The sequence below is a fragment of the Vicia villosa genome, unplaced genomic scaffold (genome assembly GCF_029867415.1).
Source record: "Vicia villosa cultivar HV-30 ecotype Madison, WI unplaced genomic scaffold, Vvil1.0 ctg.000114F_1_1, whole genome shotgun sequence".
Classification (NCBI taxonomy): domain Eukaryota; kingdom Viridiplantae; phylum Streptophyta; class Magnoliopsida; order Fabales; family Fabaceae; genus Vicia; species Vicia villosa.
This window is the reverse complement of record NW_026705022.1, coordinates 286,797-302,801: the sequence shown is the minus strand read 5'-3', so window position 1 is coordinate 302,801 and position 16,005 is coordinate 286,797. Positions and strand designations below refer to the sequence as shown.

Below are 16,005 nucleotides of genomic sequence, written 5' to 3'. Positions count from 1 at the left end.
AAGTCTTGATACATCTTAGTAGCACCAGAATAATTACTCAACCACTTTGATGCCCTTCATCCCAAAAATTCTCTTTTTCAAATTCGAAACATCAGGAATACAAATTCAATCACGACATCTCATGACACCGTTCTCATCAATCCGAAAATTATCACCTTATCCTCGATTAATCAATGTCAGCTTGTCATCCAATTTTAAATCCGATTTATGACCTTCTCTAATCTCATCAAGAATACCACAAGTAAGCTTCAACACACCAAACTCAAATCTCGAAATTATTCCAACAATTCCAATTCTTGAATCATCAACATATACATATGCAATTATTTCCTACTCAATGCATTGGCTACAACGTTCGCTTTTCCCGGGTGGTAATTCAAACCAAAATCATAGTCCTTCAAGAATTATAACCATATTCTTTTCCTCATTATCAACTCGTTCTGATCAAACAACTACTTCAAACTCTTGTGTTCACTATATACCTCAAATCTCGATCCAAACAAGTAGTGCCTTCAAAGTTTCAAAACAAAAACAACGGCGGCCGACTCTAAATCTTGCGTCAGATAATTCCTCTCATGAATCTTAAGTTGCCTTGAAGCATAAGCTACCACTTGCCCTTTTTGCTTCAACACAAAGCCTCACAGAACCTTCCTTCTTCTTTAACCAACAGAACAGGTGCACCCCACGGCGATACACTCGGACGAATAAACCTCTTCTCAAGCAAACCCTCAAGTTGACTCTTCAACTCTTTCAACTCTGAAGCTGACATCTGATATGGATCCATCGACACATGACTGGTTCCAGGAACTAAATCAATCAAAAATTGAACTTCTCTTTCCGGCGGTAAATCACTTACATCTTTAGGAAACACTTATGCAAATGCGCAAGCTATCGGTAATTCATCAATCGTTCTTTTCTCATGAATCCAAAGTTGCCAACAACATAAACAACATCACACCATCTTGCACAGACTCATTCACTTCCAATATTATCAAGATGGCAAGATAAGTCTATCATATCCAATACGATCCCGTCTACTATCAACAAGAGATTAAGGGTGATCAGTTCCTCAATTTGTCAATAGATAGCCGACAACCATAATGGTAGCGTACACCATCTCTACTCAACTGCAATAGAATCCTTTACGTCACCAAAAGTACCATACTTTAATAACTCTCAAAATCATTTGAATATGCTAACACACACCTTGTGATAACATTAGAACAGAATTCCTTTACACCATTATCAACACTTTTTATTATTGGAATCATACTCGTCCCTTCGCATTTCTAACTCCGACTTGAACGCTCCAACAACCTCGACAACTTTTCTAATCTCTTACCAAGAATCCCTTGACAAGGTCTACCGTAATCTGTCGCTTAATCATTATTCTTACGTCAACATCCTACGCAACGGTTACTTAAACTGATAACTTCACAGTCCACCAATAATGCTGAATATGGCAACTTCCTAAATTCCACCTTATAACAATTATCCTTATTCCAAGACGTTCCGACTTGTTAAACAACCAAAATCTTAAATCCATGTTACCTTCGAATTCGGAAACCAACAAACTTCTACATTGCTTGCTCTGTCTCCTTAAGCAATATATTGCACCAATAACTTACAACTGAAACATATCCGAGAAGCACAGCTTCTCCCCCACTTCGCTCAAACTAACCCTGCAACAAAACGAACAAGTACCAACAGTGTTTCACACACATGTCCCGTACTAAGGAATAAAACACTAACAACATTCAACTGTCACACAACTCAACTGACTCGACAACTTGGCCGGACAGACCGACCTGCTCTGATACCACTAATGTAACACCCCAAATCTACCCGGTTATTATAATAAAAATTAGAGTATAAATTCCAAACAAATTCATTTGAGGTATCACATATTCGTCATTCAAAAACAATTACGGCTTATTTGCCTTCACATAGATACATAGCACATAAATTTAAAATGATAATAAAATCATTACTAAAAATCACTTTGTTTAAATTCAATAATTAACTCGCAGCGGAATCAACAAACTTCATAAATATTCAATTCAAGTCGTAGCATCATTGCACGGTAACTTTAAGTTATAATTTAAACCAAAACCATATAAAAATTCAGCAAAAGAAATAATAAGTAAAGCAATCGTTTTATTCCCTCGAGTGCTACGTACGTATCAGAGCAAGACACCAACTCGACTAACAACAACTAAAGACTTCATAAAATCACTTCAAAACTTCCACCGCTATCTTGAGTACCTGTCCGTTTCCTACGGTAAGGGAAACATCATTCAGAAGGGGTGAGATATCGGAAAATATAAACAAAAGTATGATAATTAATATGTTAGAATTAAATCATACAAAATTATCACTTTATAACTTTTAGACGACAGCTATAACAACAATTTAAAACTGTACAGTTATAATAACAAAATCAACAACATAATAATAATAGTTATAACAACTATTTTTCATCTTCCAGACGGTACCTGTCACAACAAGTCATTAGCATAACAACTTATAATTACAACTTCACATTATCACAATTCACTTCACATCGTCATATCCAACAACAACTCAAGTCACACCACGTCACAATTAAATCACACTCATGCCACATATAATGAGACTCTACAATTGCACATGCATGTGGTACCCAGGGCTTCAGCCCCCATCGCCAATTGCCAGTTAACAGAGGCATCAAGGCATAAGCCTTCGTCACTAATTTGCCAATCAGGTCGTCACCAAAAATGCATATGTATATGAATGCAACAAACACACACAACAAACAACATCATCGTCACAAAGGCATAAGCCTATATCGTCGCTATACCAATAAATAGAGGTATACATCGTCACTGAAACATCCTTCAACTTCGCATAAAACAACAACAATTATCACCACAACAACAACTAATTTCATCGAATCAACACGACAGAATCACAACAAATAATCCATGGAAAAATTCATACACCTTAATCCCACATACAATCATCATATTCCTGGTTATATAATTCGAACCCCACCCTTACCTTGGTAAATATGGACTCTTTCATCATAGCTCTAAATTTTTCTCCAAAAGAAATCCTTTCTAACATCAAATGGAGACACACCTAAACACCAGTTCAGGAATCAGCTTATCAGACAAACTTAAAACCCTCAAAATCAAAATCGCTCCGGTCAGAACTTACCTCTATGAGTCAGGAACGTTGTGCCCAAGTACCATAACGATCCAACGGTTGGATTGAGAGATATGCCCGATTTTCCAAGATGACTCAATGCTGAAACTTGCTGCAAAAATGAGGTTTCTTCTAGCTTTTCTCTTCCACCATTGTTCTCTTCCCTTTTGCCTCTTTTCTCTTCTTCCTATCTTTTCCCCCAAATGAAAATAGTAACCTCTAAAACCCTAACCTTCTCTTACTATCTCACATATGTCAATTGGGCTTAACCCACCAATCCATCCATTATGTTTCTATCACTTAGGCCCATTTAGTTATATCTCTCTAATTACTCAATTAAGCCAAATAACACAAACACACACTCATAATTAAATACTTAAATAATTATTATATCACATAATAACTAAATAAATAAAGAATTATTAAAAATGCCAAACAATATAATTACTAAAATAATAGCGAATAAAATGGGGGTGTTACAATACACACAAAGTAAATATACTTACCACTAACTACAACAACAACATAAACATGACACAAATGCTAAATACAAAGAATATGCCAAACATTCCAAAACAACACTAGTTCAAAAATGAATCACACCTAGCACACAATCATCGGTAGATGAAAAACACAAAAGTGGAGTATTTTCACTCATCCAACAATCTTGCAAACAAAAGACTAAATTATGAAACCATCCAAAAATCATGTTGAAAACACAAAGGCAAGAATCACAAGGACTTTTCAAGGTTGTAATGTGGCTTGGTGAACAAACAAAGGATAATTCCTAAGGCTAATCGAAACAAAAACTGCCCAAACCTAAGGGAGTGATAAACTCACAAAAGTTCAAAAACAAAATTTCAATCAAACTTCATAATCCCAAATTTCTCAAACAAATCACATACTTATTAACACAACATTATTCCATACTTTTTTTGTTTTTTGTTTTCAAAACTTTTCTTTTTTCTCTTTATTTTTCTTTTCACTTCTTTTTCACATTTCTTTTCTTTTCTTTTTCTTTTCTTTCAACCTCATAGCAATCAACCACAAATGCATAATCATTTTTCTCCCCAACTTGAATTCAACCGTATCATCATGTGAATACTCCCTACTTTCTAAGGCAAGGCAAAAATTCAAACCAAAAATCATGGTTGAGGGTTCAAGAAAACAAAGAATCAACATCCATACAAAAATGAGAACCAAACACTCATAGACAAGCATTTAGCAAAAACAACATGGACATTGACAAAAAAGCTCAAAAGGGATACTAATGATCACACACTCACAAGGTGAATTGAATATTTGGCCAAGGTAGTTGTGCTGAAAATGGAACAAAAATGCCTTGATCACTTTCATGCATCATATAATCAACACAAACAAAAGATTAAGCATAATAAAATCCAGTTAGAACAAGAATTGTGGTCTCCAGCATATGTGAACAATGGAAAGCTACCTCACAAAAAGGTGGGAACTAAAGTGATTCAAAAACGAACAAGTATACAAAAGAATGAATGACATAAAAGTTGTAAAAAGCCTAAGTATCATGAATATGCTAAAGTCTAGAAAGCGATAAACACATACCTTGAATGTGTACAAAACTTTAACAAATCATTACCATACACTCGCAAGTCGAAACGATCAAACTTGGAAAATCACCTCAAATTCCTTAAGCTACTCAAAACAAGCTCAAAGACAAACACACAACTATTAATATACACAAACTAAAAGACCATATGAAATTGTCTAAACAAATTTAAAAGTGAAGATTTGAAATTTAAGAACTGGTCCGATCTAAATTTGTTTAAACAATTGCATCACACTACCTAAACTAAACACAAACTAAAAAAATAAACATGCTTGTTTTACGTCGTAAGCTCGACGCCTGTTATTTAAGAAAGTTCCTTCAAGTTACTTCCGCCCGACTATTCCTAACCACACACAAGCAAACGTGAAAGGAAACACAATACTATAACAAATTTACAAGTATAGAAAACATGTACAAGTATAGTAAACATATACAAGTATCAATATAAACAAGTGAGAATATACAATATGTACGATATATACAAAACTCAACACTATAGAAACTGATGCAATGAAAATTCAATAAAACACCAATCCCCGGCAACGGCGTCATTTGGTTGGAGCGGTAAAGCGGCAAGCAAGAAAAGATTTGGAAATATTTATCCGGGAATTTATTGTCTCCACAAGGACTAGTGCACTGAACTGCCGTTCAACAGTTTCCAAAGTTATGAGTTTGAATTGAATTGTTTAAAGCATGAAAACAGAAAAGAAAATATCAACACAAAAAACATTCATTTTTCAGAAAGAAGAGACTTATCAGGCATTGCTTATAATCTACTTCTCACAAACTTAAACTTATCGATCAGTTATACTCAACCTACAATACTCGTCAATGTCATCCGGCATCGATCACACCCTAAGTCATTTCTAACCCAAAGTAGAGAGAAATATTATATCATCTCAGCGACGATCTCTCAGCACACCTCAACAACATAACAAACATCCATATCAATCGTATCAATGATCTCTCAACCGACACAACTAACACGAAAGCATTAAGCTTCGATACCCATAAAGATTGTTAGCTCTAAATCTATCTCTAAAATCCAGAAACTAACAGATAATCATCCTAGATAAGGATTCAAGAAGTCTATCTCTAAAACAACGCAAATCTCTAGCACAGAGCAAAAATCTAAGACAACAATCAACAAAGATTTGTAGAGCAAACTTTATACAACACCATGATCAACAAATATACATGAGTTCAAAGTAAAATCATATAAAAAACCCAACCAAAGAGAAATACACAAAGAAGAAGAGAAACGAACCAAAAATCTCCCGGTTTGTCAGCTCCGATTGATGATCAATCCATCCCGGATCACCCGTATGCAACCTCCAAAGTTGTTTTCTAAGCTAATCTACCTAAAAAATGTTTGGTGATGGAGTGGAAGCAAAAAATACCCAAACCATAACCTATAAATTGTGTTTTTGGCCTTTAAAACGTGTTTCTGTCAGCACCGCTTCGCCCGGCGGAAAACGGCTTCGCTCGGCGGAACACACCGGAAACATCAAAATATTCTGCACTGTTTCGGCCATAACTTGAGAACCGTAACTCTGATTTGCGTCTGGTTCGAAGCGTTGGAAAGCTTATTCAATGCTCTATCTAACCATGACAAAATGACAACCAAGTTGATGATTTTTTATCATCCTTATTTTGAGCCTTATTCTTTGATGAATTGGTTTTGTTGCTCAAAATCGCGCGTTTGAAGCCGTGTCTTTGACACTTTATTGCTCATGCTCCAAATACGCAAGAATACCTACAAAAAGACACAAAAACTATTAAAAGGTATAAAAGTATATGCAAATACAACTATTTACAAAGTATACGCATTTATACACAAAACGGAGAATTATTCAAGAAATATGAACAAAAATCTCGATACGTGCCACAAAACATGTATACAAAAGCACTAAAAATTGACACTTGTCAATTTTCAAGAGGTCACCACGGTCCTTCAATGAACCATAGTAAAATGAGCATCAATGTATGTACTTTTTTGTAATAATGTCCATATCAATACGATACTTTTTCTGCCAAGTCACTAATTTCATTGAGAACTTAGAAGCAAACTAACAATCTCAAGAACTAAGAAGAACTAATTTCAATACTTTTTCTTGTCATTTATTGTGACAACCAATATGCTTTGCATGTTACAGGAAAATCAGTTTTCCCCAAAAGAACAAAGAACTAAGATATTAATTAACACATTGTGAGGGGGAAACAAAATCAAGGGATCATGAGGCTTCTTTCAATTAAGTCTAAAGATCAGCTAGCAAAATTTTTCACTAAAGCATTTTATCCTCAACCATTCAACACACTTTTAATCAAGTTAAAGATGATATATATATATATATATATATATATATATATATATATATATATATATATATATATATATATATATATATATATATATATATATATATATATATATATATATATATATATATATATATATATATATATATATATATATATATATGCTCCATAAACAATGAGAATTGACTTCATCATTATGTTTATTTTAATTTGTTAATAGAAGATTCCTTATTAATTATATGACTGAACCATACACTTTAGTCCTCCTATTTTGTCTTTTCTTGATTTTAATTCCTCTATTTTAAAAACTACTATTTTAGTCCCTTTTTAAGTTTTCTATACAATTTTTGTCCCCTATTTTACTTTTTTTCTGCAAAATTAGTCTCTATTTTGCCCCTTATTCAACAGAAAACTCAAAAGAGGGACCAAAATCGAAGAAAAGACAAAATAGAGGGAGCAAAGTTGCAATTAAGCCTATATTTTTAGATATTGGTTTAGTTGTACTAATTTGGCTCGTGGTCACTCTATGCTAGTGTTTATGGGTGTAATCGGTTAGGTATGGACCAATTTTTGGTCAAAAAATATATGAACCAATAATATCTCCATCAGTTTGGTTTCATTTTGTTTTTAGTTTTTTTTTTTAAAAATGGAACCGAACCAAGCTAATTGGTTTAGTTCGCTTTGATTTATCGATTTACATCCTTTTTAAAATATTTATTAATTTTTGTATTTTCCGCTATCATGTTTTTTAAGTGTATTTTCTACTATTATTTTTTTTAAATAATACATTTCATATAATCTTTTTCATCTGTTTCATACTCTACTTTTCAAACAACTTACAATTTTACTTAATTCATATAAAACGCTAACAAATAAAACACAACAATAATAATAAAAGATTGTCATACACAAAGAATTAACATGTTTCACACTTCAAATGCACATATCAAAACTATTTTGTAATAAGATTAGAAGGAATTTTGTGGAAGAAAAACTAAAAAACATATATAAAAAAGAGGTCAAAACTAACTAAGATAACTTAAAACACGAAGAAGAGTAATTTAAGCTATCGAGAATAGAGCCAAATCATCTCGATTTTTATCTGTTTGGTTCAATTTTTGAGCCAATCAAAAAAATCTCGAGAATAAAGCCAAATCATCTCGATTTTTATCTGTTTGGTTCAATTTTTGAACCAAATTAAAAAAAAAATCTCTTTTATTTAAATTGTCAGTTAAATTGATTTTTTATGATTCCGTTACGCCCTGGTTTAAATAGATGTACTAATCCTTATTGATTTTTATAAAAAGATTTACCTTAAATAAAAAAATAGTGTAAGAAATAAATGAAGGTTTTAATAAAATAATGAAGAAAAAAAAAAGATAGTGGGAGAAATAGTATCTTGGCCCTTCAAAAATATTACTCATGTTATATACAAGTTGCCATATTTCATCTTTAAAAGCAAACCACTCTTTTCTTTAATCACTTTAATATAGAGACATATGATCAATTATAATTATTGGAATCAAATGATTATTCTCTAGTGTATTAATTAGAGTGATGAAAGAAAATCTCTTCTAATCCATATAATAGCATATAGGCTCTTATGGGCCCATAAAACTTTAGCAAGTAAAATAAATTAGTTTATAATTTATAATACGCGCGCGCGCATATATATATATATATATATATATATATATATATATATATATATATATATAAAATCATAAAATGTTTAGCAAACTTCTTTAATGAAAACAAATATTTAGTCCAAAAAATAATATGTTGATACTGCTAAGTTTGACGTCAACACCAAAATTCAAATCATGACACACAAAATTTTGATACTTCGTTTACAAACAAAAACAAATCTTATCAATCTAACGTCTTCAAACAAATTTGCACACCATATTTAGGCTTAATAGTAAGGACAGTGATTGGAGCATGTTTATAATTTTTTGAAATAGTGAAACTAAACCTAGAAACCAACATTGCCAGAATAATCTTAGCTTCCATCATAGCAAATGATTGTCCAACACAGTTTCTTGGACCAGAAGCAAATGGTAAGAAACGACCAGGCATGAATGATTTTGAAGCAAATCTGTGTGGATTGAACTCATTTGCATCTTTTCCCCATAATTCTTCATTATGATGAATAGCCAATACTGGAATCCAAACAGATAAGCCTTTAGGAATATAAAGATCACCTAAAACAATGTCTTGAAAAGCCATTCTAGGAAGTAGGGTTGCTGGAGGATAGAGCCTCATTGACTCATTGATTACCATATGCAACTGTAAAATTAAACTATTGATTAGTATTTTGTTAATGAAAAAAATAATACATGAATACAGTTTTTCCTAAGAGAACTTGAATGGGATGATCAGTTATCTTACAACATAATCAGATATTTTGAATTTGAACTTAATTTTGAGTATGTTGCAGTGTTAAATTTTCAAAATGAGATTTTTACCACTTATTGTTAGGATGGCAAACGGACGCGTATTCCATTTAGGTCCATCCTACATTAGTCTAAAAAAACAGAATGAAGGCGGAGTGGACATACTTGAGAGTGCGAGTTTAAAATCTTAGCTCGTTCCATAAAAAAAAAAAGAATGGAAAGGGCCTGTGCGCATTGATCATTTAAATTTAAAAATTTAAAATTTTATGTTAATACTCATTCTCACAAAATCCATAAAAAATAAAACAGAGCGGAACAGACACATTATATAATTAATGACTAAAACCTTGACTGCCCTATAAACCCTATAAATGAGAGCATGAAAAAAAAAAACATGCACCATAAAGACATGCATGTACCATCCTTATCCTTTTTACCACCCCTACCACTTATTGTAATCTCCACCAGCTAATTACCATGGAAAGAGTGGTTGCCCTTAAATATTTTAGTTGCTATTATATAATTGGTGTGAAAATGATGCTTATTTTTTCTTTATAGTTATGATTCTTTAAGGTAATGTTGATTCTTTGACGATCTTTTGAAAAATCTGTAACCTACTAAAAATAATCATTAGTATACTTCAGTCTTTGATTTAACCCTGATTTTCTATTGTGCCTTCTCACCTCTATGAGTTGAACAAATATAATAAAATATGTATGAAGTGGGTAGCCATAAAACTATGTCATGAGTAGAATATGAACAATTCGTATTTTAATGACATAAAATCATATTCATAAGGAGTTGTCAATTTAATAATAATTACCAAAATATTGTATATTAGATTATGTAATCTTAATAATTTAATTAATACAAGATATTTATGAAGTGTCAATTTTATTTTATATTTATTCTTCTAGAAGTATGGCTGTAAACTTACTGTAAAATTCAAGAATGAATTAAAAAATCTTTCACTTATGAGTATTTTGGGACACTCTAAGAGTAAGATACCTTTCAATTTCAATTATATTCTTGAAACTACATGCTCTCATGAATGTTTATATGATATATATTTAAGTCAGCTATGTTTACTTTGTTTATAGAGTGGTACACTTGTTTTTTTATTACAAAAGTCATATCCTAGTTAAGATCTTTAAGGTTTTTTTTATAAAAATTGTAAGTGATAATTTCACACAAATTAAAAAATGTAGACAATTTTATATTTTAGAAATAAAAAATATCAACATATATATGTAACATAAATAAGCTTTATACTAAAATTCAATAAAATTTATTAAAATATTATAAACCAATAAAAATAATTATTAATTAAAATGGTTACTAAACAATTTTTAAATAATGAATTTATAAGTTTTTTTAACTAAAATAATGAATTTATAAGTTATAAACTAACTTATTTAGTTTATAGAATAAAACAAAAAGAATAATTTGTTACTGCCTTAATTCATTTTTAATTATCATTTTAGGGTATCATTTTTTATTATATTATTAACTATTTTTACATCATTTCATGTATTTTTCTCTCTGCAATAAATAGTCGAAAATGATTACGAGGAAGAACATAAAATTGTTTTTTAAAAATAACATTTAAGAAAGAAATATAGAGAGTACTAACCACATTGAGCTTGGAGAGTTGATCAATAGAAGGCATTCCTTGATTGAAAATCTCTTTAACTTCAATTCTAACTTTTTCTTGCCAACTTGGATTGCAAGCTAACAACATAGCAGTCCATGTGAGTAAGAGTGCAGTTGTTTCATGTCCAGCAAAGAAGAATGTTTTGCATTCATCCATAACTAGTTGTAGGTTTAATTTTCCACTCTTTTGAATTTCATCTAAAAGCATTCCCAATAAGTCATTCCCATGAGAATTGCTTCTTCCCATTTCCACACAATCTTTTCTACTTTGTATTATATCCATCAACAGTCTTTCCACTTCCATCTTCAATGACTTGATCTCTCTATTATAAGTACTAGGAAAAAACCTACATAATTTTTTGAAAAAGCAAAATATATTATACACTAAACACTAATTAAAATACATTTTTTGTCCATCTTTCTTTAATGGATATAAGATGTGTATATCACTTATTTAACTTTATGTTTTTGTTCTAATATACTTTTAATAAACATAACAAATTCAGTAACATATAATATATAGAATATAATATATACATAGCTGTCTTTAAAAACATTTAAAGTAGGCTATCGCATATACTTTGTCACGATTAAATTATAGTTAAACAGAGTCACATAAAATATTTTTCGTTGTTAGACTATTGATAAATAGAATCTTTAATTATTTTGCGATGGTTGAATCAGATCTAACCTACACAGGACCTCTAAAAAGTTAAGACGACTCTAAATACATAATGGAGATCTATCCAATACAAGCATACACATTACAAAGTTATGTCTTAAGTTTTTAGAGATCTTGTATAGATTAACAACCGTTCAAATATGACAGAATAAAAAAAGGATTCTATTAGCATTTTAACATGACAAATATTTTATTTAGTCACGGTTTGATTGTGGCAAATTTTAAACGATGCAGTGTAATCCACTTTGTAATAGAGATGGCAAACGGACAATGTCTACTCCGTTTAGATCCATTTCGTAAAAGCCTACAAAAAAAGCTGGACGGAATAGGCATAGTTGAGGCTGCAAGACTAAAATCTTGACATTTTTAGCAAAAAAAAAAAGGATGCGACGGGACAAACATGCGTGCTTTGTACTTCCAAAGACTAAAAAGTTTAAAAAATAAATAAAACTTGTTAATATCCACGTTTGCAAAAGTTCGAAAAAAATATGACGGGACGGGAAGGACAATTAGAGAATGTGGACTTAAAAACTTTCAATTCATAAAGAATGTACAAATGAGCATGATCAATGATCAGCGGATCAGATCTGTTTTGCCTCACCTATTTTACACATTATTAAAGTCGGGAAATGAAGATAAAGAGAATTCTAATAAAATTAAAGAAATTACAAACCTGCTTCCAGGCAACCAAAGCTTTCTAGTTGCTTGAGCACAAAGAGCTTGTAATTGTGTGAGAAGATGAAATATTTGTTTTCCCTTTTCATAATTTGTACCAAACTCAGTTCTTGAAATAATATCTGCAGTGAGTTTAGTGAAATATTCTCCAATTTCAACCTCATTTTTGTCACAATCCAATGTTGCATTTTGTAATGATTCAAGCATTTCTTTAGTGCATTCCATCATGTGTACAGCATAACTCTATTCAGAGAGAGCAAAGAAATTCATGAAAAGATTAGTGGAATATTAGAAAAAGTATAAACCAATATTAATTAATATTATTATAACTCTAATTTTAAATTGCATTCCACAATCACAATATAAAAAACTTAAAATTTTTGTGGCGATATCACTACATAATTGTAGTGAATTGCAAGTTTGCAACTACTATGCAATTGCAATTTGCAAATAATCTGTTTGAAACTAAGATTTTTGAAATTTAAAATTAGCATATTTTATAAATTTTAGAATTTAAGTGAATCGATTTTTCTCAAATGTTCAATACCTTAAGTTTTTCTCCCATGAATGCAGGAGAAACTAAGTGACGTTGGTGATACCAATCATCACCATTTGCCATCAACAAACCTTTTCCTATAAAATTCTTAGATCCTTGTTGTTGCTGCCATGATTTCCCAGATATTGTACTATACTTTGAAAGAAATTCCTTGATCAATTCAGTTTCTGTTAGACACAATCTTGGCTCTATTCCATTCCAATAGAAAAATCTTTTGCCTGCAAAAATAATCATTTATCAACAAATTTATGACAGATACATACACAGTCACATACGTCTGATACGACATCGCATGTTGATACTAGTAATAATTTTATAAAATAAATAAATTAAATTTAACCACAAATATCGATATCCTCTTATGTCAGAGGTGTCGATTCTACTGAGCAAGAAACACATAAAATCATGAATTGCAATTTATTTATTTATTTATTTTTCATACCATACTGCTTGGACCAAACTACAAAATGAGGCAAAAGACGACCAACAATATCATGGTTGATTGATTCCATGTCTTTAGAAGTAGCATTAGAGACAAAAGATGAGATCTCTTTAAGGTTGCCTGTTAGAAACCTAGGTTTAGGACAAAACACACCTTGCTTCTCCATAATCTTCTTGATGCTTAATGGATTAAGCCAATAACATGAAATTGTGTCATAAAAAACTTTAATCATTAGTGTCACAAGAATGACCAAAAGGGTTGTGAGAATCATCATTTTCTTAATGAAATAGTGATGATTCAAGAATGGTTAAGATTATGAATATATTAATTTGTAAGAGTTTATGGAAGAATGATATTTGATGCTTGAGTGTTATAAACATATATATAGTGCAAATTCAATGACAATCTATTCACTAACAATATAATAACGTTATATGATTATATTTGTTTATTTGTTAATCCTAGGGGGTTGGTAGAGATTAGAATAACAATTTCATTATTCTTTGTCATCCTAGTTGTAGTTTAGTATTCATGATAAGGCTACAAAGATCTATTAATCTTTTTTTTAATTAAAGAAAATTAAATTATATTAATTAAAGTGTTATTTTATAACCGTGCAGTTTAGGTTGAGGTTGTAAGGATAAGGTTTTAATTTAAGGTTAAATATATTTTTAGTCCTTATAAAATTATTAAATTTTGTTTTTTGTTTCTATTAAAAAAATGACATATTTTTATCCCCACAAAATTATTATACACGTAGTTTTAGTTTCTAGTGTTAAACGATGTGTATTTTTGAATGATTATTTTACAGACAATTATATTTTAGAACGTTGTGAAACTCAAAATTTAATTTCTAAGTCGAGATTTGCATTACTTTTATCATTATCTTTTGAAATTTAAAAAATTCATATTTAATTCTTCTTATTTTAAAAAATTATATAATTTGGTAAAGAAATATCTTATAGTATTCTAAATATGTATGAAAAAATTATTCAAAAATTTAAAAGTTTAAGGGTAATTAAGCTGTTTTCAAAATTTTGAAAAATATTAGGGACTAAAACTGAATGCATAAAATTTTTATAGGGACTAAAATATGTCATTTTTTTAATAAGGACTAAGAATAAAATTTGAGATATTATGTAGGGACCAAAAATATACTTAACTCTAAATTTAAATTGTAGTAATTATCAAAAATTCAAAAGTAGGAAAAGAATTATAAGTAATAGTATAATTAAAAATTTTATTTCCATAAATATTAAAAAAAAATTAACAAATTAGTAAATTGATTTTTTTTTAATTTAAAAAGTATTAAAATATTTAGTAAATTATTTTTTTTTCAAAATATTTCTATATATTACATTTGAAATTTGACTGATATATTACATTTTTATATATAGTCAAATATAACTATTTATTTAATTATTTTCATAAAACACAATTGATACATATTTATTTAATTAAAACACAAGTGATATATATTACATTTTTATATATAGTATAATATATTAGTTTTTTATTTAATTATTAGAAAAATTTTGTTTTTTAAGTTAATTAACTAATTAATATATTTAGACTATATCATGAACTATACATAAATTATTAAATGAATCTAAAAATTTAACTTTCTCTTTTAAATAGGATACATAGATTATTAAATTAATCTAAAAATTTAACTTTCTCTTTTAAATAGGACCAGATGGAATATAATGTATTGGGTTATTTATTTAATTATTTTTGTAAAACAAAATTGATATATAGTATAAGGTATTACGTTATTTATTTAATTATTTTTATAAAACACAATTGATATACAAATAAATTAGAATTGATGTTAATTTATTAATGGTATATTGCATTGTTAAGTACTATAATATATATATATATATATATATATATATATATATATATATATATATATATATATATATATATATATATACATATATATATATATATATATATATATATATATATATATACATATATATATATATATATATATATGTATATATGTATATACATATATATACATATATATGTATATATGTATATACATATATATACATATATATATATATATATATATATATATATATATATATATATATATATATATATATATATATATATATATATATATATATATATATATATATATATATGACATATCATATGAGAATGTCTTTTTTATATGAGAATGTGAGAATGAATCTGAACCATTGAATTTTAAAATAAATGGTGGAGATTATGTGTGAATCTTTTGTTCTCTCTCCTCCATTATGAAAATAAATGATGTAGGAGAGAGAAAAAAAAAAGATTTACACATAATCTCCACCATTTATTTTAAAATTCAATGGTTTAGATTCATTCTCACATTCTCATATAAATAATGCATTCTCATATGATATGCCATATATATATATATATATATATATATATATATATATATATATATATATATATATATATATATATATATATATATATATATATATATATATATATATATAT

At 29.1% G+C, this 16,005-nt stretch overlaps 1 protein-coding gene across 1 annotated transcript; it reads right to left on the bottom strand.

Moving 5' to 3' along the window:
• Positions 1-8,863: 8,863 nt before the first annotated feature.
• LOC131624299 (cytokinin hydroxylase-like) lies at positions 8,864-13,830 on the bottom strand. The gene is made up of 5 exons (XM_058895243.1): positions 13,495-13,830; positions 13,044-13,270; positions 12,495-12,739; positions 11,120-11,486; positions 8,864-9,379 (listed from the first exon to the last, which is right to left on the bottom strand). The coding sequence occupies exons 1-5, from the start codon at positions 13,766-13,768 to the stop codon at positions 8,963-8,965; spliced, it is 1,530 nt and encodes a 509-aa protein (XP_058751226.1). The 5' UTR covers positions 13,769-13,830; the 3' UTR covers positions 8,864-8,962.
• Positions 13,831-16,005: the final 2,175 nt, after the last annotated feature.

What these genes read in the sequence shown, in the direction of transcription:
- LOC131624299 (XM_058895243.1), bottom strand. Translation starts at nt 13,768, where the DNA reads ATGATGATTCTCACAACCCTTTTGGTCATTCTTGTGACACTAATGATT. An exon ending in TCATGGGAGAAAAACTTAAG is followed by an intron (nt 12,740 to 13,043) that starts GTATTGAACATT and finishes CTCTCTGAATAG; the next exon opens with AGTTATGCTGTACACATGAT. An exon ending in AACTCTCCAAGCTCAATGTG is followed by an intron (nt 9,380 to 11,119) that starts GTTAGTACTCTC and finishes TTAATTTTACAG; the next exon opens with TTGCATATGGTAATCAATGA.